This window comes from Myotis myotis, unplaced genomic scaffold (assembly GCF_014108235.1).
Source record: "Myotis myotis isolate mMyoMyo1 unplaced genomic scaffold, mMyoMyo1.p scaffold_m19_p_2, whole genome shotgun sequence".
Taxonomy (NCBI): Eukaryota; Metazoa; Chordata; class Mammalia; order Chiroptera; family Vespertilionidae; genus Myotis; species Myotis myotis.
Genome location: NW_023416324.1, coordinates 208,948,642 through 208,968,273, shown reverse-complemented (window position 1 = coordinate 208,968,273; position 19,632 = coordinate 208,948,642). Strand labels below are relative to the sequence as shown.

The 19,632-nt window shown below is 55.5% G+C and overlaps 2 protein-coding genes and 1 long non-coding RNA gene across 9 annotated transcripts in view; 2 read left to right on the top strand and 1 right to left on the bottom strand.

Annotated features, from left to right (window-relative positions):
• Nucleotides 1–3,083, top strand: part of TRPM2 (transient receptor potential cation channel subfamily M member 2) — a 47,652-nt gene extending 44,569 nt beyond the window's left edge. For 2 of the 3 annotated variants that reach the window (XM_036351865.1, XM_036351864.1), the window contains exons 32-33: nt 1,377–1,493; nt 1,969–3,082. In XM_036351865.1, coding sequence (XP_036207758.1) covers nt 1,377–1,493; nt 1,969–2,094 — 243 coding nt within the window. In that variant the 3' untranslated portion in view covers nt 2,095–3,082. Of the gene's footprint in view, nt 1–1,376; nt 1,494–1,968 lie in introns of all 3 variants that reach the window. The other variant, XM_036351867.1, reaches the window with a different exon arrangement.
• A 2,156-nt stretch (nt 3,084–5,239) lies between these two features.
• LOC118677456 lies at nt 5,240–9,752 on the bottom strand. Of its 5 annotated transcripts, none has more exons than XR_004974398.1 (5): nt 9,640–9,752; nt 9,410–9,519; nt 9,009–9,139; nt 7,229–7,294; nt 5,240–5,771 (listed from the first exon to the last, which is right to left on the bottom strand). It is a non-coding gene; the product is annotated as an uncharacterized LOC118677456 (long non-coding RNA). The 5 variants fall into 5 exon arrangements; XR_004974400.1 differs by having other exon boundaries at nt 9,009–9,128; XR_004974396.1 differs by having other exon boundaries at nt 9,009–9,519.
• Nucleotides 9,753–9,990: 238 nt separating this feature from the next.
• On the top strand, nt 9,991–14,709 carry LRRC3 (leucine rich repeat containing 3). Its single transcript, XM_036352345.1, has 2 exons — nt 9,991–10,123; nt 10,881–14,709. The coding sequence occupies exon 2, from the start codon at nt 10,897–10,899 to the stop codon at nt 11,767–11,769; it is 873 nt and encodes a 290-aa protein (XP_036208238.1). The 5' UTR covers nt 9,991–10,123; nt 10,881–10,896; the 3' UTR covers nt 11,770–14,709.
• Nucleotides 14,710–19,632: the final 4,923 nt, after the last annotated feature.

Here is a 19,632-nt window from a genome sequence, read left to right as displayed (position 1 = left end):
TTGGTTTCAGAGAGGAAGGGAGAGGGGAAGAGAGAGCGAGAGAAACATCAATGATGGGAGAGAATCATTGACCGGCTGCCTCCTGCACGCCCCCTACTGGGGATCGAGCCCACAACCCAGGCATGTGCCCTTGACCGGAATCGAACCTGGGACCCGTTAGTCCACAGGCTGACGCTCTAGCCACTGAGTCAAACTGGCTAGGGCTGAATCCTTTCTTAATTACAAAAGCAACATGTGTTTGCTACAGCATCAAAAATGCAGCCCGGTCCACGCTGAACATCAAAGCCATCTACCCGCACGTGCCCAGGTGCCACCGGGCACGGACACCTGTTTGCTTCTCATGCCCCCGGTGGCCCCTGGGCGTGTGAGGGTAGAGGTGGCTTCGAGGGTCACCGGGTGGGCTCTGTCTGCCGCTTTCTGTCCACACGGGAGCACACACATACTTCTTCAATAAGAACGGCCGCTGGCCTCGTTCTCTGCACCTTGCTTTTTCACGTAATCGGTGATGGTCATATTTCTGGGTTCATATTTGCAAGGTTTGTTTTTCACGACTATATAATGTCCTGCAGACTTTATGTATTTTGTGCCATGATTTGCTTAAACAGTCCTCTAGGTGGCATCTAAGTGGTCACCGGTCCTGTTTCTACGCATGTCGGGATGAAACAGGCGATTGCTGGTACTTACGGCTCTGACCTGCACCAGCTGGTCCTTATGGTTCGTCCCTGTCCCATGCTTTTACCTCTGGGACACTGCCGTCTCCCGTTTCCTTACTTTGTAAAAATAGTCAGTTTATCCAGGTGATATCCAAACAGCATAAAATTAACCATTTAAAGCAGACCGTTCGGTGGCATCTAGTACATCGACAGTGCTGTGCAACCATCACCTCTAATTCGAAACATTTCCATCACCCCAAAAAGAGCCCCCGCACCCCATCTGCGGTCACTTCCTTCCCTCCCCCAGCCCCTGGCCGCCTCATCTGTCTTCTGTCTCTGGGTTTGCCTGTTCGGGACATTTATATTCCGTGGAGCACACAGCATGTGGTCTCTGGCGTCTGGTTCACTGTAATGTTTTCAAGGCCCACTGTCATTTTTAACCCTCCGTGGACAGTCCGGGTGGACCCGGATGGCAGGCCAGAGGCCAGGAGGGACATGCGTGAGCCTGTGGGCTGCCTCAGGGTGCTGGTCAAGGCTGAAGGCTGGGGTGGCAGGAGCTGGGCAGGCAAGGGGAGGGCCAGGCCAGGGGCCTGGATGCCATGCAGCTGCGCTCAGAGTGTCCCAGGGTCCGCCAAGCTTGGGACGGGGAGGCCCTTGCTCTGGAGGAAGCCGGCAGGCTCAGGGTCGGTTGGGGGATCTGGCTCACCCTGCGCTGCTCTCTAGGTGTACAAAGGCTACGTGGACGACCCTCGGAACACGGACAACGCCTGGATCGAGACAGTGGCCGTCAGTGTGCACTTCCCAGACCAGAGTGACGTGGAACTGAAGAGGCTGAACTCTGTATGGGGCTTGGGCTGCAGGCTCCCAGGAGGGGAGGGTGCAGGGCTTGTAGGGAGGAATCTGATGGGCTGGCTCCTGGGCCAGGGCCAGAGCTGCTGGGGACCCTGAGATGGGGTCCTCCAGGAGCCCCCAGGCTTGCATTGGGGGCGGCTGGTTTATACACCTTTATGGGGATACTGTCGCCTGAATTTAGCTCAGTCCGACACGTCCCTAATCCAGACCTGGGACCACGAGGTCCCAGGGAGCAAACCCAGGCCGTCATCGGCAGGATAGAACCTCTGAGCAAGGAGCCTGCCCTGTTCTCGCCCGAGGGCTTTCGGGCTCCGCAGGCATTTTCTGAGCTGCTTCTGAAGTGGGTGTTTTTGCTCCCGTGTGATAAAAGCCCAGTTGAGGCCCAGAGATGGGGGTCAGAGCAACATTTGGGGTGCTGGGTGCTGGCGGCAACTCCGGGGTCAGGATGTGCCTTTCCTTGCAGCACCTGCACGCCTGCGACCCCGGGATGTCCGTCCGATGGCAGGTCGTGGACAAGCGCATCTCGCTGTATGCCAACCACAAGGCCATCCTGCAGAAGGTGGCCACCCTGTTCGGGGCCTACTACTGACCCGAGGGCTCAGCAGGGCCAGTCTGTCCCCAGCCCCTCGGAGATTGGGATGCAGCTGTGGACCTCGGGGAGACCAGGAGTGCAGCGTGATGGGGTTTGGGAACCTGCCACCCCTCAGCCAACTGGAGTCCCCCACCGGACGAGTTCGTGAACTGGCAAGGCGCTCTGAGAAGGGAGCCAAGGCCGGGGACAGGCTGGCCCGGTCACATGGCGTTTCCTTAGGATTGTGGTGGCCACGGGGACCCCGCCAGCCATCACTGCCTCTCCTGAGCCGGCAGGCAGCCGGTTGAGGGGCTGGAGCCTCCTGACAGCCTTGGCCTTTGGCCCGAGTCGAGTCTCCCCTGGTAACGCTGTCATGCACAGCGCACCCCCTGCCAGAGGTACATCGGTCCAAGGCCTGTGTCCCCTGGAGCGTTGGGGTTCCCGTGTGGCCTCCTCCTCAGGCCCATGCCTCCAAGATGGCCTCCACCGTGGCCAGACTCAGACCCTCGCCTGGCCTGGGGCAGGCCCTGTGGGAACCCCAGTTTACAGCCCGGGCCACCGTCAGGGCTGAGCAGGGGCAGGAGGCCTGTGAGTGCAGGCCTGCTCCAGAGACGCAGAGGGTCCCTGGCTGTGAGCCCATGGAGTGTGGGTGTGGATGGGGGCACCCCGTTTAGTGTCAGCGAGTCACAGACCATCAGCATAAGCCGTCAGGAGCATCAGGACCAGGAAGGTTGTCAAACCCGACGTTAAGTCTGCTGCCCGTGCCACCCGGCCGCCCCCTGCCACCCGGCCAGCTCTTCTGTGCCTCCTGCAAATAAAGTTCCAGAGGTGCAGTGGTCAGGAGCCGTGTCTGGGCCACCGAAACCTCTACCAACCCACGGCCACGCTTCCCGTGGCCCGAGGGCCTCTCCTGTGGCCGTCTCCCGTGTTTGTGGGCATGTGTGCGTGTGGATGTGTGTGCGTGAGTATGTGTGTGTGTGTATATTTGTGTATGTGTGTGTAGATGTGTCTGTGTGTGTTTCTGTGTGTAAGTGTATGTGTGTGTACGTGTATAGATGTGGATGTGTGTGTCTGTGTGAGTATATGTGTACATGTATAGATGTGGATGTGTATTTGTGTGTGTATGAATGGGTGTGTGAGTACATGTATATGTGTGTGTGAGCGTATGTATGTGTGTATATGAGTGCGTGTGAGGATGTGTGTGTGAGTGTGTGTGTGTGTGAGTGTCTGAGTGTGTGTGTGTGTGTCTGAGTATGTCTGAGTGTGTGTGTGAGTGAGTGTGTGAGTGTGTGCAGGGAGAGCTGGCAGAGGGGACAGGCCTGGACACCCCGGGAGCGATACTAGAGGAGGTGAAGGCAGCCCTCTGCTCTGCAGTGAAACTCAGCAGCCAGGACTGGGGGGCGGGGCGCAGTTGGTTCTGAAGGGCCCTGCGGGGAGTTCCGGGGGGCTGGTGCAGGCAGGGAGACTGCTCAGGCCCTGTGTGCCTGGGAAGCCTGGAAGGGGAACCATTGCTGGCCTTATTTTAGGTTTTCCAGTCTGGATTTTCAAGAGCAGGCAGAGAACCAGGAATTCTGGAAGAGCCAGGAATTCGGAGGTTTAGGAATTCTCTGAGTGTCGTGGGAGGTCAGTGTGGCCAAGGCTGGTGGGGACAGTTTTGCCAAAGGCAATCCATCCACAAAGGTTCTTGGCCAGCGTGGGGTCCCTGGCCTTGGCTTTTTGCTTCCCATGCAACAAGTGGGTTCTCGGCCAGCTGCCTTGTCCTGCTTCTGAGTTGGCTGCTCCGGCCCTGCCTGGGAGTTGGCTGACCTCGCGGTGCCCAGCAGCCTGGGCTTCTGTCTGAGGGTCCCCATGGGCAGGTGGGGACAGTGTGGAGCCTGGGTAGCAGAGGGCTGAGCCAGGCACAGTGGAAGGGCAGGAGGGGGAGCAGCCGGAACAGCCCTGGACACTGGCCATGGCCCAAGGAAGGGCCCCCCAGGCCACTGTTCGGTCTGTGTGGGGCGGGCAGTGTCTGGGCCTCCCCGGATGTTTGTTCATCTGTCTGATTTCATCCCCCCGGTGGTGCCGCACGCTCGGCTCCTCCTCCCTCCTCCCCCGAGAGCGGCACTCAGACCTCACCCTGCAAAACAGCCTCCCTGATGCGGAGGCAATTAACCAGCCGCAGAGCTGCATTCGCTCCCTGGGGCCACGATGCCGGATTCCGGGTGGATAAATAGGCCAGATCATCAGCGCAGAGTCCAATTACAGTAAGAAGGGTGGCCCGGTGGGCAGAGCACGTGGCCGGGATGGCATCGGAAGGTGCTGGTGTGTTTGGGAACACTGACTCATGGCCTGGAATGAACAGCGAGCTAGGCTCTCACAGGGCCCTGCAGCCTGGGCCTGGCCGGCAGCCAGAGCCTCTGTGGACCTCTGACATCATCACTAGTCAGGAGGCCACAGAGCCAGGGGCCGGGAGACGGCTCAACACAGCCTTACACGGGCACCTGGGACTGACTGATCCATCCACCCGTCCACGTGTACGTCATTCACACATGGACTCCCCTGTGAGCGGCCCGCCTTCGTCACTGCACACATGTGAGTGTGATCCGCTTGGTGGATTTTTTATGTTAACAAGCAGCACCCAGATCCAGATACATAACACCCACCCCAGGAGCCCCACCCCATCCCCATCCTGAGGTCCACCACCCTGCAGTGTTGCCTGCTCTTGAGCTTCCCATAAACAGAAGCACACAGTGTGAGCTCTGAGTGTCTGGCCCCTCCCACTCACACTGTCCTTCTCTTGGTGGTCACCATATACTTTGTTTAAATATTAAAAATATTCCATAATTTGGGGGCTCCCTTTGGCACCTCTTCAATTGCCCAGAAAATAACATACCTGCAGCCTGGGTCTGGCCGGGTGGCTACAGCTTCCTGGCTGACAGTATTTTAATCTCTTTAAAAGGCCGTTGGCTGTGTAAGGCAGAAAGAATAATGTCTGTGGGGTTCCCGCACATGTGGACATAAACCGTACGACCACAGCACAGCCCCCAGGGGTGCGGCACGGCTGCTGGGCTCTCACTGATGGAGTGGCCCAGGGTGGCCTGGCGAGGGACTGTGATGCCGGACGCTATCCCCCAAAGCAGGAAACAACACAGCGACCGTTACAGACAGGAGACAACTAAGGAGAGAAAATGGACCCAAAAATGTTCAATCCAAGGGAAGTCAGGAAAAGAGGACACGGGATCAAAGGGGAAGAAAGAGGCAGACGGACTGGCGCCCAACTGCCCCAATTATCCCTTCACAGGAGCTTTGAAGCAGGACGTCATCCGTGGGAAAGCGCGACCCGGAACGACCGGCCTTAGTGTCACTCGTTTTTCCACGAACGTCCTGTCTATTCGAGGCCCCACACTGCACTTAGCTCTTTCCCCTTCGTCTTTTCCAGTCCGGAACAGTGACTCAGGCCTTTCTTGTCTTACGACCGCTTCCTTCATTTTTGGAGCATACTCATCCGTCCTTTGTAGCCGTCTTTCAATGTGCGTCTGGAGTGTTCTCACGACTGCAGACTGTGCATCTGGGGCAAGAACACCACAAAAGTGATGCGGAGTCTTTCTCAGTCCATCGCATCAGAGGCTACATGATGGCTGGCTGTCTTCTTACTGACGATTTAACCTTGGTCACAGACTCAGGTGGCTTCTCCGCTGGAGGGTTGTTATTCTCACCTTTGTAGTTAACAAATATATTTAAAAAGATACTTGAACGCTATGGCAATCCCGAAGGAAGCTAAGTATCAGACGCTCGAGGTTAAAAGTACCATGGAAACAGGTAGCCCATGCTAACCTAATGAAAAGACGGCCGGGGTGGCTGTTAGAGTCAGACAGAACAGCGTTCAGGACAAAGAATCTGGGGGTAAGAAGGGCCATTTTACAATGATAAGGTGACCACTTAATCAGGAGGACATAATCTGAATATAGGCTTCCAAATGCATAAAGCAAAACAAACACAGAACTGCAAGGAGAAAAGGATTAATCTACAATCAGAGTCGGAGACTGCAACACCCATTCTCAATATGAATAGAGCAAGTGGGCAGAAAGTCAGTCATAATATAGAGGTGAATATCATACCATCAGCAGACGTGACCTCATCAACATTCTACTGAGCAACAATAGAACTCACGTTTAAGTGCACACATAACAATGATTAACAAAGGCCCTATTCTGGGCCATAAAATCAGTCTCAACAAATGTAAAAGGGTTCAAAACATACAGAGTATGTTCTCCAACAACAATAAATTTAAATTAATAAGTAAAAAACAGAAAGATCTCTGGAAAATACCCACATGTCTGAAAACAAAATAACACACTTCTAAATCCGTGGATCACAAAAAGAAAAGAAATCAAAAGGCAAATTAGAAAATATTTTTAACCCAATGAATATGAAAATACAACATATCGCCCTAGCTGGTTTGGCTCAGTGAATAGAGTGTTGGCCTGCGGACTGAAGGGTCCTGGGTTCGATTCCAGCCAAGGGCACATGCCCAGGTTGCGGGTTAGATCCTTAGTGGGGAGTGTGCAGGAGGCAGCCAATCAATGATTCTCTCTTATCATTGATGTTTCTATCTGTCTCTCCCTCTCCCTCTCTGAAATCAATAAAAAAAAAAAAAACAACGAAAATACAACGTATCAAAATTTTGGGGGTGCATAGAAAACAGGACTCTGAGGGAAATTTATAGCCTGTATTAAAGAAGAAGGCCTCAAATTAGTGACCAAGCTTCCGCCTTAAGAAACCAGAAAAAGAAGAGAAACTTAAACCCAATGTTAGCAAAAGAAAGCATACAGATCATAGTGGATAAAGTCAATAAAAAAGGGAAACAATAGAGCAACCAATGCAACAAAAAACTGGTTCTTTGAGAATATCCATAAAACTGACCAATTTCTCTCCTGACTGATGAGTAAAAGGAAAGCGTGAAGACACAAGTGAATGAGAAAGGTGCCATCACTGTACATGGAAAGATTAATAACAGAATATTATGAACAACTTCATGATGATAAATTCAACAATTTAGATAAATGGACGATTCCTTAAGAAATACAAACTATCAACATTCAATCAAGGAAAAAATAACCTCAGAAGTTCCATCTCTACTGAATAGTTTAACAACATATAAAATGATACTCACCACGTGAATCTGAGGTAGGCAAAGATTTCTTGTGATTTATCCCAACGACACAAGGTTGACTTGACACTTGAAAATCAACCAGTATAATCCATAATATTAACAGAATAAAAAAAAAAAGATTTTCAATAAATGCAGAAAACATTTCACAAAGTCCAACAACCACTTCTGATAGAAACTCTCAGCAAACTAGTAATAGAAGGACACTTCCTCACACGGACAAGGATAGCCACAAGAAACCTGCAGCCAACATTGTTTTTAAAGACTCAATGCTTTCCTTTCCCCCTGATATCAGGAACAAGGAGATCTCCTCTTACTTCTGGTCAGTATTAAACTAGAGTCTCAAGCCAGTGCAATTGGGCATGAAAAGGAATTTAAAACACATCCAAACTGATGTATTTTAAATACATGGATATTCTCAAAGAGAAAGAACTCATAATCTTTTTATTTACAGAGAAGATGATTGCATATGTAGAAAATCCTGAAGTGTTTATTTAAAAGTTCCTAGAACTAATAAATGAGTTTAGCAAAGTTAAGATCAGAATACAAAAATCAATTTTGTTTCTACATATTAGTAATTAAAAACCAGAAATTGAAACAAAAATGCCATTAACAATAAATACTCAGAGATAAATCTGACAAAAGATGTGCAAGGTCTGTAACCAGAAACTATAAAACCAAGATGAAAGAAATAAAAGAAGCTCTAAATAAATGAAAGGATATACCATGTTCATGGATTGGAGACTTAATGTTGTCAAGATGTTAGTTCTCTCAAACTGATCTATAGAGTCAATGCAATCCCAAACAAAATCCTACTAGGCTTTTTTTTAGTAGAAGTTGGGAAAATAAGGAAATATATCTTGGATGACCAAAAAAATTTTACAAAAGAACAAAGTTGGAAAATTTATATTTCCTGATTTCAAGAATTATTATAAAGATCCAGCTATGAAGACAGCTTGGAACATTTGCATAAAATAGGCAAATAGACCAAATGAACACAGAGTGTACAGAAATAGACTCACACAGATACGGATCACTGATTTTCAACAAAAGTACAAAAGTAATCCAGTAGAGAAATAATAATTTTTCAACAGTTCTGGAACACTGAATATCCATATGCACACACACAAAAATAAACTTGGTCTCAAATTTCACACCATGTATCAAAATTAATTCAAGTTGGATATTAAAACCAAAGGCAAAACTTACACTATAAAAACCCTTGTGACGCTGAGTTAGGCAAAGATTTCTTACATATGACACCAAAAGCACCATCCATATAAGAAAAATTGATAAATTGGACTTCATAATAATGAAAACCTTCTCTTTGAAAAGCTCTTAAGAGAATGAAAAGACAAGCCACAGACTCACAGAAAATATTTACAAATCACATATCTGATAAGGGACTTGTATCCAGAATATATAACGAATTCTCAAAACTCAAAATAAGAAAACAACTCATTTAGAGGTGGGTAAAAGATCTGAACAGAGCACTTCACTGAAGAAAATAGATGGCAAAAACAAAACAAAACAAAACAAAAGACAGATGAAAGATGCTCACCATCATTAGTCGCTGGAGAAGTACAAATTCCAACCACAATGAGATTCCAGTACACACCTAGTAGAGTGTCTGAAATTAAGAAGGCTGACATGCCAAGTGCTGGCGAGGGTGTGAGCACACACTATGGGCAGGAACGTAAACGTGTACAATCATCCGGTCAGTTTCTTTCACATTAAACTTACAGCTACCTGTGACCCAGCCATCCCACTCCCAGATATTTACCCAAGAGAAACGAGTATTGGTCCAAACACCGGTAGGACACGATGTTTGTATCACTTTATTTGTAACAGGCAACGAATGGAAACAACCCAAATGTCCAGGAACAGGCAAACAGACACGGAACTGGAACATTCCTAGGATGAATGACTAGTCAGCCCTAAAAGGAACAACTTGATAAACACATAATCCTGCTGAGGGAAAGAAACTAGCCCGAAAAAGCACATACCTGTGATTCCATGTGCATAAATGATAAGAAATGCCCACTTAATCCGCAGCGAGGGGCAGATCAGCGCTTGCCTGGGACGGGGGTAAGGAGGGGAGGGAGTACCAAGGGTGGGACTGGAGTGTGTACTGCGTGGATTATGGTGATGGTTTCACGAGTGTATACAAATGTCAAAACTTACCAAATTTAGATGTGCGGTTTCTTGTATACCAACCACACCACAATAAAGCCGCTTTTAAATGCCCCGGCTTACACAGTCCCCGTCCTTCTCCAGGCCCCCGTGCACGGACCCTAATACACAGAAGGTGGGGGTGCAGTGAGAGTCCTGGGCAGGAGGGGACGCGGGTGGGTGGAGACCTAACCGCACTCCCCAGCTTCTGGGCCGAGGGACGCACCCCAAGAGGGACTCACCGCAAGGGCTTGGCGCGGATCCGAGGGTCTTCAGGCCGCTTGCGTGCAGGTGTCAGCGCCAAGAGGGGACTCGCGCCCCCACTCCTCACGGCGCGCAGCTGGGTGGACCCGGGAGGGGCGGGGCTCTGTGTGCTTACGGGCCCGCCCAGCCCGTAGGCCCCGCCCACAGTCCCTGAGACACACCCACTCAAAAGATCCAGCCCCGCCCCACGCTTTCCCACAGGCCACGCCCAGGGCCCTGCCCCCCTAGCCCTCTAGTCCCGCCCCAGGCTCCGCCCTCGACCAGGCTCCCGCGTCGTCCTGGCCCCGCCCTGCCCCGCCTCGCCGAGGCCCCGCCCCCAGGCCCCGCCCGCGAAGTGCAGGCAGAGCCCCGGCAGCCCTCGGTGCCGGCCTCGGGGTCCCCGCCGCGCCAGGGTGTGGCGCCGGGTCGGGCTCGAGCCACGGAGATCCTCGCGCAGAGCAGCCTCCGTTCGCGGCCGCGCAGGTAAAGCCCCCGCCCCTCCCGAAAGTGTGGACACCGCGTCCCTGTCTATTACCCGCCCTTGGTTCCCCGGGTCCTGGGGATCTCGGGGGGTCTCGGAGTCCCGGGGTCCGAGCCCCTCCAGCCCAGGCCCCGCGCGGCCCCGCCACTCCACGCCCCAGCGCAGCGCGCGCCCAGGGCTTGTCTTTTCTCTGTTCTCCTCTTCCTTCCTTCCCAAGCATAATGGAAATAAAAGGCTCCCACCCCAGGGCAGGTGCCGGTGGCTGTTCCTGTTAGGGCGGGCAGAGAAGAGCTTTATCCATTATAATTTTTAAGGGTTGTCACAACAAAGTGCTAAGCTTCTGCAAGAGCCTGGCCGGGAGTGATGAGCCGCTGGTTCCCGGTGGTTGTGGGTTGGTTCGGACTCTGCATTCAGTCTTTCCGGTTCCCACCCTGAGGGGCTGGGAGAGGGTGGACGCCAGGCTGCCATCACCCAGCGCTGTCCAGGCCCCTGGTCCCTGGGTGTCTAGAGGGTGTGTCCAGCTTAGGTGGCAGGGCTGTCCCACCATGTTGAGGGTGCCTCCCCCCAACCAGGGGTCAGTAGAGCCTGCTCTTGCTCTTCTGATGGCATTGGGAGTCCCCAGAAATAAGTTAGAGAGACCCCCACTGTCAGAGGCTTCAATTTGCCTGTGGTATCTCCTCAAAGTCAAGGTGTGCCTGGGTGCCGGCTGAACCCCGTGGACAATGCCCATTGCTCCTCTGTTTCACGTTTTCCTGGCAGGCGAGGACAAGAGTTTATGTCCCTATCGGAAGCAGCGTCCAGGGAAGCAGGGAAGGATGTAGGCCCACAGCCCTGGGCCAGAGGAGCACGCCGTCTGCCCCTAGGTGCGGTCAGGATGGGCCCCACGGGCAAGCAGAGCCTCTCGTCCGTGCCGGCCCCCATGGGAGGCTCTTGCCTCCTCCTCCTCTTCTGCCTTCGCCTGGGCACCTCGTGCCCGCAGAGCTGCCAGTGCCCCGACCACGATGGGGCCGTGGCCGTCCACTGTAGTGCGAGCGGCCTGCAGGAGATCCCCAAGGACATCCCCGCCAACACCGTGTTCCTGAAGCTCGACGCCAACAAGATCGCCCGCGTCCCCAACGGAGCCTTCCAGCACCTGAGCCAGCTGAGAGAGCTGGACCTGTCCCAGAACGCCATCGAGACCATCGGCCCTGCTGCCTTCTCGGGCCTGGCCGGCGGCCTGCGGCTGCTGGACCTGTCTCACAATCGCATCCGCAGGATCCCCAAGGACGCCCTGGGCAAGCTCAGCGCCAAGATCCGCCTGTCCCACAACCCCCTGCACTGTGAGTGTGCCCTGCAGGAGGCCCTGTGGGAGCTGAAGCTGGACCCCGACTCGGTGGACGAGATCGCCTGCCACACCTCCGTGCAGGAGGAGTACGTGGGGAAGCCGCTGATCCAGGCCCTGGACGCCGGCGTCAGCTTCTGCAGCACCCACCACAAGACCACCGACGTGGCCATGCTGGTCACCATGTTCGGCTGGTTCGCCATGGTGATCACCTACGTCGTGTACTATGTGCGTCAGAACCAGGAGGATGCCAGGAGGCACCTGGAGTACCTGAAATCCCTGCCCAGCACCCCCGTGTCCAAGGACCCCCTCAGCCCTGCATCCTAGTGCCCGCTGAGGGCCATCACTCTGTGGCAGGTGGTGACTGACTCCCCCTCCTGGTGTCCCCCCCGGCCAGGTGGGAGTCACAGCTGCTTCTGTGCAGTGCACACTCTGATCAAACACTTCCTCCAATTGCACTGAGTCACCGCAGTGCCCTTCGAGCCAGGAGACTCTATCAGACCCGCTGAGGGAGGAAGAAACGAAAGCTTAGAGAACTTGCCTGTGATGTCACAGGAAACGATCCAGTCGGGACTTAAAACCAGGCTGCCTCTAAGATGTCCCTTCTACTCGCATGCGTCTCCTGTGTGGCACCGTGGGAGCGAACGCATTCAGAGAAGGAGGGGCTTGTGTCCATGACTACGGATATCCCCGGTGGAGTTTGGGGTGCAGATTCACCCGTCGAAGGCACAGGTGACCCCACACTGCGGAACGGACTCGCCTCTGCTCCCCTAGTAGTTCCTGAACACATTGGACCACAGAATCTGTCCGGAGCCAAGTAGGAGAGGCCAGGAGAGGGAAGGGAGTGAACAACCGTGTTTATTCTCAAATGATTGTGAGGAATAACACTTGGACCCAAATTTCAGTCCGGCGAGAGGGGGAAAACCCCAAAACCTGAAACTGAAACACCACAGAGAGGAACCTGAGGACAAGCTCGGCCCGAGTCCCACGCGGTCTGCCTGGCTCGTGGGAAGGCCGGTCATCATGGTCGCCGCCGTGCCTTGCTTTTCTACTCACCAACATCTAAAGCAGCTCCTTTCAAAGGACAGGACCGATGAGTGATGTTTCAAGGCCAATCGACGGGACTCCTCCTTTTCTCCAACAAGTTCGTTCGTTCTCTCTCTCTCCCTCCCTCCCCCCCCCCCCTCCCTCTTTCTCTCTCTCTCTCCACCTTTGCTGCCAGGACTCTCAGAGCTCACTGAGTGCTCCATTTTCTTATACTATAGCTACACGTCCAGGGCAGACGTTACCTCCACCGGTATGACTGATTCATCTTCCCAGTTTTCTGTTACTGTCTTTTGTATGAGTGTTTATATTTTACACGACTTTGAATATTTTTTGGGGGGAGGGAGCAAATAGGGATAAATTGCTAGGAACTGAATGTGTAAAGGACAGGAGCCTCATCAAGCAGAAGCTCAGGAGTGAACGATGGTGGGTGGTTGGTACTAGGAAAGTTCCGAGTGACTTGACGTGGGAAATGAATGTGGGGTCGCATTTACACGCTGATCGCTGATCCGGAGACACAGCCGCTGCACAGAGACCCGAAAGGCTCGTCCGAATGCGGCTGTGACTTCTCAGTCACGTTGCATAAACAAGGACCCGCCAAGAGGTTCCCAATGCCTCCCACACCCTAAGGCGCTGCGCCCGTGCTCACGGGGTGGGGGTGGGGGCGTGGGCGTGCACAGCACGTGCAGGGTAAAGAGAGGGGCTCACTGTCCAGAGTGGCCGTGGGAGGCAGGGCTGACTCGGCCATCGATGCCCACCTGCTGCTCCACAGGCTGCCAGCCCACAGCCCTGCCCACCTTTCCAGTGACAACGGAAACCACGAAGTCTGTCCACGTGTGTGACAAAGGCTGTGTGGAGCAGGTAGGCTCCGCTGCGGGCTGCCCGGCAGGACACAGCCTCCTTGGGTGATTTGGGTCCCCTCCCCCCCCATCCCATGTGCACTGGTAGGGACAGGGTCCCACCCCACAAGGAGCTCACCTCCTGTGGGCCTCCCTGATGGCTGTGACCCCGGGGTCAGGGGAAGAGAGCAGCACAGGCCCAGGGGTAGAAGGGAGTGTCAGGGTCCTGCAAGGCCTCTGTGGGTGCCACCAGCCTCAGCACTTTGGGGGGCCCCTCCTTGCTTCTAGGGACTCCATTTGCTCTTACCCCCAAATCAGCCAGTGCCTGATGCCACCACACGTGGCTCTTCAGGGGGTGCATGGAGAGTAGGTGGGCTTTCCCCCTCCCCGCCCCTTTGCTGGCCCCCAGCCCAAGGCCACCTTCCCTTGGTGTGGACCCTGTGGGGACGGGGAGGTGGGCGAGAAGCGGGCGAGGACCTGGAGCACTCAAGGGCCCTCTCCCTCGCATTGAGAGCCGTCAGGGGCTGCCCACCTCCAGCCTTTTGGGGCTCCTCGCCCCTCATGGAGTATCCCAGGGGAGGACACCTCCCTCCAGGAAGACCCCCAGGACCTCAACTCCAAGGCCCCCAGCTCCTCCCTGCTCTTGGAGCTCCCAGCCCTGGTGCCTGAGACCGGTTTCAGGGCACAGCCCTCTCCTCTTCTCTTTTCTTCTCCCCCTTCCCCTCCTCCTTCCTCTCTCTCAAGGAACCCCTTAGGATGATGCCCTGCTTGCACCCCCACATTCTTTGCTGCCATATTGAGTATGGGCCCCTGGGTGCCCTCCAGGCCCTTGACTGGCACAGCCTTCCCCACCCCACACCATTGAGTCCAGTGTTTGACCCCATCTTACATCTGTAGAGGCCAGGGTCAGGCTGGCCCTGTCCAGGGGACCAGTGTTGACAATGGTGGTGACATGGAAAAAGGGCTGCCTCCGCTGGTCCATTCCATGGCTCTCTTTGCCATCCAGGTAACAGGCTCTTCACAGGGCCTGGGGGTCCAGGCCAGACAACTTTGGGGTTCCTCATGGGGTAGAGGGGTGTAGTGAGCAGAGGCCCCAGGGCACCCGCATGGGCGCTGGGCACCGGCCCTGCCTGCTGACTGGCTCTCCTGCAGAGGGTCCTCAACAGAAGCGTTTGCAGGGACTTTGATCCTGGACTGAGTTACCTGGGGAGGCAGGGCTGCTGGCACAGGCTGTGGGAGGTGGAATGTTCTGGACTCAAGGCAGCTCCCGGCCATGGCAGCAGCCTGGAGTGGCGCTGGGAGTTCTCCTGGAAGTTCCGTCTAAAGTCTGATTCCACCGTCCTCCCCCCTCGCTGAGCCCTCAATAAACCTCCTTGTGCTTAAATCGGCTGGAGTGGATTCTGTTGTCTGCACCTCTGCGGCCCCCGCCCTGCCCCTAACTGCAGACCTGACCAGGCAGCGGAGCCAGGCCTGCGAGCCCATGGCGTGAGGCCAAACGCACACCCTGTGGGACACAGCAAGGTCAGCAGCCGCTCTCAGGCCTCAGGGTGGCCCCGGGCCGGCCGGCCATTGGGGAGGGGGCAGCAGCCATGAAGTCCCTGGACAGCCCACCCGGGGCTGGTGCTCACGGTGGCTGGCACGATAGAGAACATTTCCATTCCAACCCGAGGCTGTGAGGACTGGAGGGGACGGCCAGCCAGGAGGCGGTTTGTTTGGGGCAGAGCTGGGCTGGAATCCGCTCTCTGACGTCTGGGCCTGGGAGTTCTCACTCGGGAAACACGAGCCTTGGAACGTCACCAACACAGGAGGCGAGTCCTCGGTTCAGCCCCAGACCCCAGACCGAGGAGGGGCCGGCGCGGGAGGAGGCAGGGCAGCCGGATTCACAGTCCAGCCTGGGATGCTGCATCAGAGCCCCTGGGTTGCTGCATCTGTAACCATGGCAACAGCACGGGCAGGAAAGGGAGTGGACCTGGGTTGGCCACCAGGCCCCCCTCCCAGGCGCAGCTGACAACGCTGGCCTGCTTTCTGTGCAAAGAGAGGTGGAGAGAGCATCCCCGAGTGGCAAGCCGCCGGGCGGACCTTCCCTGCCAGCTCAGCGGCTCTGGGAGAGGAGGGAGGGCCGCAGAGCAGCGGAGGGAGAAACCAGGGAGTCGTGGAGAGCGGCCACCCAGCTGGAAAGCGGGTTCCAGAGGCCATGTTAACAGCTGGCTCTATGGCTGGGGAAACTGAGGCACGGATCGGTGAGACGATTTGTCCCAGGTTCCAGGGGCTGGTGAATGCTGAGCTGGGGTGTGACCAGGCTCCAGGCAGCCGTGGACGGCAGACAGACGTCAGCAGCCGGGCAGGAAGGCGGAGCAATTAAGATGCGGAGAAAACCCCGAAGGGAGACCAGCGCATTTATTTACAGACGTGGTGACTCTTCTTTCACCCAGTTTGTCACTGTGGCAGGCGAACCCCCAGACAGTCAGGAGACAGAGCTGTCAGCCACTGAAGTCTCTTATCACATTAAGTCACAGCCACTCCCGCCTCCCGGCCAGCCCGGGGCAGGGATCTGATGAGAATGCTTGCTCAGCCCTGCCGCCCTCCTCCCTTCACCCCTGCCCACCGCACACACTCAGACCTCCAGAAGGTCAGTGGCGAGGGCCTGGCGGCGTCTCCGAGCAGCGGACACCTCTGCACTGGACTTCCCCGAGGGGGCCGTGTGCTTGATGGGCAGCTAGGCCAGCCCCTCCAGCACAGCTCTTAGGTGCTGCCCTGCCAGGCCCCACCAGGGCACCCTCCCCATCCAACTGGGCGAGCTGGAGGTGCCCCCCTTGGACAGGCACCTGCTGTCCTGCTCCTGAGAGCCCTCAGCACCCCCACTGTCTCTGGCTCAGCTGCCACCCTCTCTGCGCCCACTTCTGGACACCCGGGCCGGGTCCTGCTGTCTCTGTGTGGGAGATCTCGGAGTTAGTGGTGCTGACCAGAGGGTCGCCCTGCGGGTGGTCAGCTGGACCCCGCCACCTGCCAGGCTCCCGGGTGCTTTGCGGTCTCTCCGTAGCCCCCGCAGAAGCCACTGGACCAAGGGTTCAGAATGGTCGCCAAGCTTCCTGTCCTTGCCCTGGGCTGAGAAGTCGTCTTCAAAAATCAGTCTGTTGGTCTGGATGTCACAACAACGAGGCCACCAAGACTGAGGTTTTTCGAGCCACTCATTTGCATTCTTGTCGCAAACCAAGGGGAAGTGCCGGCTCCGTTTTAACTGCTGAGCAGCTCCCGGGAAGGACCCAGGCAGGTCCTTGTCACCCCGGCGGCCGCCGGCCCAGGGATGCCTGCTGATGCGGCACTCACTCTTGACTGTGGGTGTGACTCGTCAGAACTTAAGTCTGTTTTCATCGCTGGGATGTCTTCTGTTGGGAAAGTTTGCCCACACCCTCTGCTCTGGGTCCCGTGTGGGGCATAGGGTCCCGTGTTTGTTAGAGCTCCTCAGACCCTGAGGACTGTGCATGAATTGAGCCCTGGGCGTGCCAAGAGCATCACCATCTGTGCTGGTGTCTCACTTCCACTTACTTATATATTAACGTAACAGTATATGCTCAACGGATATGAAACCATCTATCTGCCATCTCCCTCTTCCCTTTCATTTTCTCCCATTGTCTTACCTTGAGAAAGGTAAAGTGTTTCCTCCAAATTGGGGGCGCGGGGGGGGGGGGAGGGGAATCTATTCTAGAACCTTTTGCTTTCCAATATCTGTAACTTTAACTTTACCAAATTATGCCAATACCAGGTTGAATGGTTTAATGTTAGTAGAATTTAATACCTGGAGGCCAAGCTTTCCCTCATTTTTTCAAAGTCCCCCCCATCCCCCCTGCCTGTTAATTCTTTGAAATGCTCCGTGGATCACTTCATTAATTAAAAAGGCAAGCTTCGGGCCCTAGCTGGTTTGGCTCAGTGGATAGAGCGTCGGGCCTGCGGACTGAAGGGTCCCGGGTTTGTTTCCGGGCCTGGGTTGATGCCTGGGTTGCAGGCTCAGTCCCCAGTAGGGGGCATGCAGGAGGCAGCTGATCAATGATTCTCTCTCATCATCGATGTTTCCAGATCTCTCTCCCTCACCCTTCCTCTCTGAAATCAATAAAAAATATATATATTTTTTAAAAGGGCAAGCTTTGGGATTTTGACTGGCAGTGTGTGTGTGTGTGTGCGTGCGTGTGTGTGTGTGTGCGTGTGTGTGTGTGTGCGTGCGTGTGTGTGTGTGTGTGTGTGTGTGTGCGTGCGGCGGAGGGCAGGGTATTGGTGGTGGCAAAGTTCACGGGCGCTACAGGAAAAGCCCAGCCGCGGACACCAGGAGCGATGGCCACGGTGAGAACAGGAGAAGCTTCTCAGCAGCCCTCCACTTCCCAACCTGGCAGATGGTGAGACAGAAAGGCCCAGGCTCGGCAGGACCCATGGAACAGGGGCCGCTCCGCACATCTGGCCGTGCTTGGCCTTGCTCGGGGTTCAGGGGGAGCCCTGGAAGTCAGGAGCAGATGCAAACATTGCTGTGGACAACATTTCTCCAGAAACCGCGACCTCGAAGGAGCCACCCCAAATAAAAATACAATTTGTGCTGAGATGTCCTTAAAGGGTTTGCTATTTATCTCAGTGGAGACTGTTGAGAAGAATCCCCGTGGATCTACAAAGGTGCCCAGCTCAGCGGAGTGGGGACTCTTGCACAGGAAACACAACACGCTTGTCAAAAAGACAAGAACGTAGCACGTCAAACCATACGCAAATTCATGTGCAACCACCGCAGGCTGCCCTGCGACCCATTTATCAGCCGGACAAAAACCAGACCGCCTTACTTGAAAAGATGTAAATATTTCAGTGTTCTCTGCATTTCCCTCCTCTTGTTTGCATCCATAATCTAAGCAAGTCTTGATTTGTGGTTTTTGTTTCCACCCAGTAGAAGAGATGGGATATTGTGCCGAGGCGAGGTGGCACCATTGGCTTGCGGAGGAAGTCCTCGGCAGGGTCCGTGGTGGCTCCCCGCTGGGCTGGGGACCCGTGTGCCTGCCTCCTTCCTCTCTGGGCGCCAATCCTCCCACCCCCCACCCCCCTACCCTGTCCCTGCAGTGAGCCAGACCCTATAGTGACACCCTCAGGGCAGAGAGAAAACTGGACATCTGGGTTACCCAGAGAGAGAGAAGCTGTGAAGGGGGCGTGCTTGGAGGTCATGGGCAGTGCCCAGCTGGCCCCTCCCCCAGGGGTAAATTGAGGCTCAGGGATTGGGAAGTGGCAGGTGGGAGGGACTAAACACTCTGGGGCCCTGGCTGCCCAGGGCAGGGATACTGCCAGGCCTAAGGGACAGTGACAGCAGAAATGTGGGGTCTCGCAGGGACACAGGGGCTGCTGCGGTGGGGCCTGACTTGGTGTGAAGGGCACATCTTCCTTCTCCAAAATAATGACTAATGAGTGTGTCCGGGGGTGGGAGTGGGGGTAGGTCCACGCCTGTGGGATTCCAGGGGGTGCAGGCACCGGGACTTCCCTCTCACAGTTCCCCTGGCCTGGCCCAGACCTCTCCCCGCCCCGACCCCTGCCCTTTGCTCTACTCCTTGGGGCGGGGACATCCTTGTCTGGGGTCAGCCCCACCCTCCCCAAGGCATGGAGGAGGCTCTAGAAAAATCTCAGCCTTCAGAAGTCAGAAGGGCCCTCCTTAGGGCCTGGAACCCCCCGATCTGATTGGACGCAGTGTAGGCCTCCTCCCCTGGCTGTGGGGCGCCCGCCCTGTCCTCATGGGGAACTGACCACGGGGAGCCAGGGCTCCGGGGGCCGGAGCCGCCACTGTGCCCTGGCTGTGTGATCTTGGGCAAAAGTCACTGAGAGCTTTAAGGAGGAAAGGGCAGAGTGTTCAACCCAGCGTGGGGCCTGCCTGCTGCTCAGCGCCCGCCCCCACGTCCCTCCTGCGGCAGTCGCCTCCCAGGGCAGGCGGCGCGGACAGCGGGCGGGCCTGGCCTTGTGACCACCGGTGGTCTCCTGGCTCCACGTGGACCCCGCGGCTTCCCCAGCAAAGCTGGTGCCCGAGGCCTGGGTGGTGCCGCCCCCCCCCCCCCCTCAGTTTCCCAGGGTGTCCTGTCACACCAGCAGCATCCCAGGGAGGCAGGAGGCCCCCTGGTGGACGGTTCGGGGTGTTAAGGCGGAACCAAGGGAGCACTGGCCCCGAGGAGGCAGCCCAGTCCATCCTGCACACCCACCAGCTGCAGTGAGGGGTAAACTGAGGCCGCAGGAAGCAGCTCTGTGTAGGAGAGGTGTCCCCCGACGGCACTGGTGACTAGGGACCTGTGGGGTCTTCTGC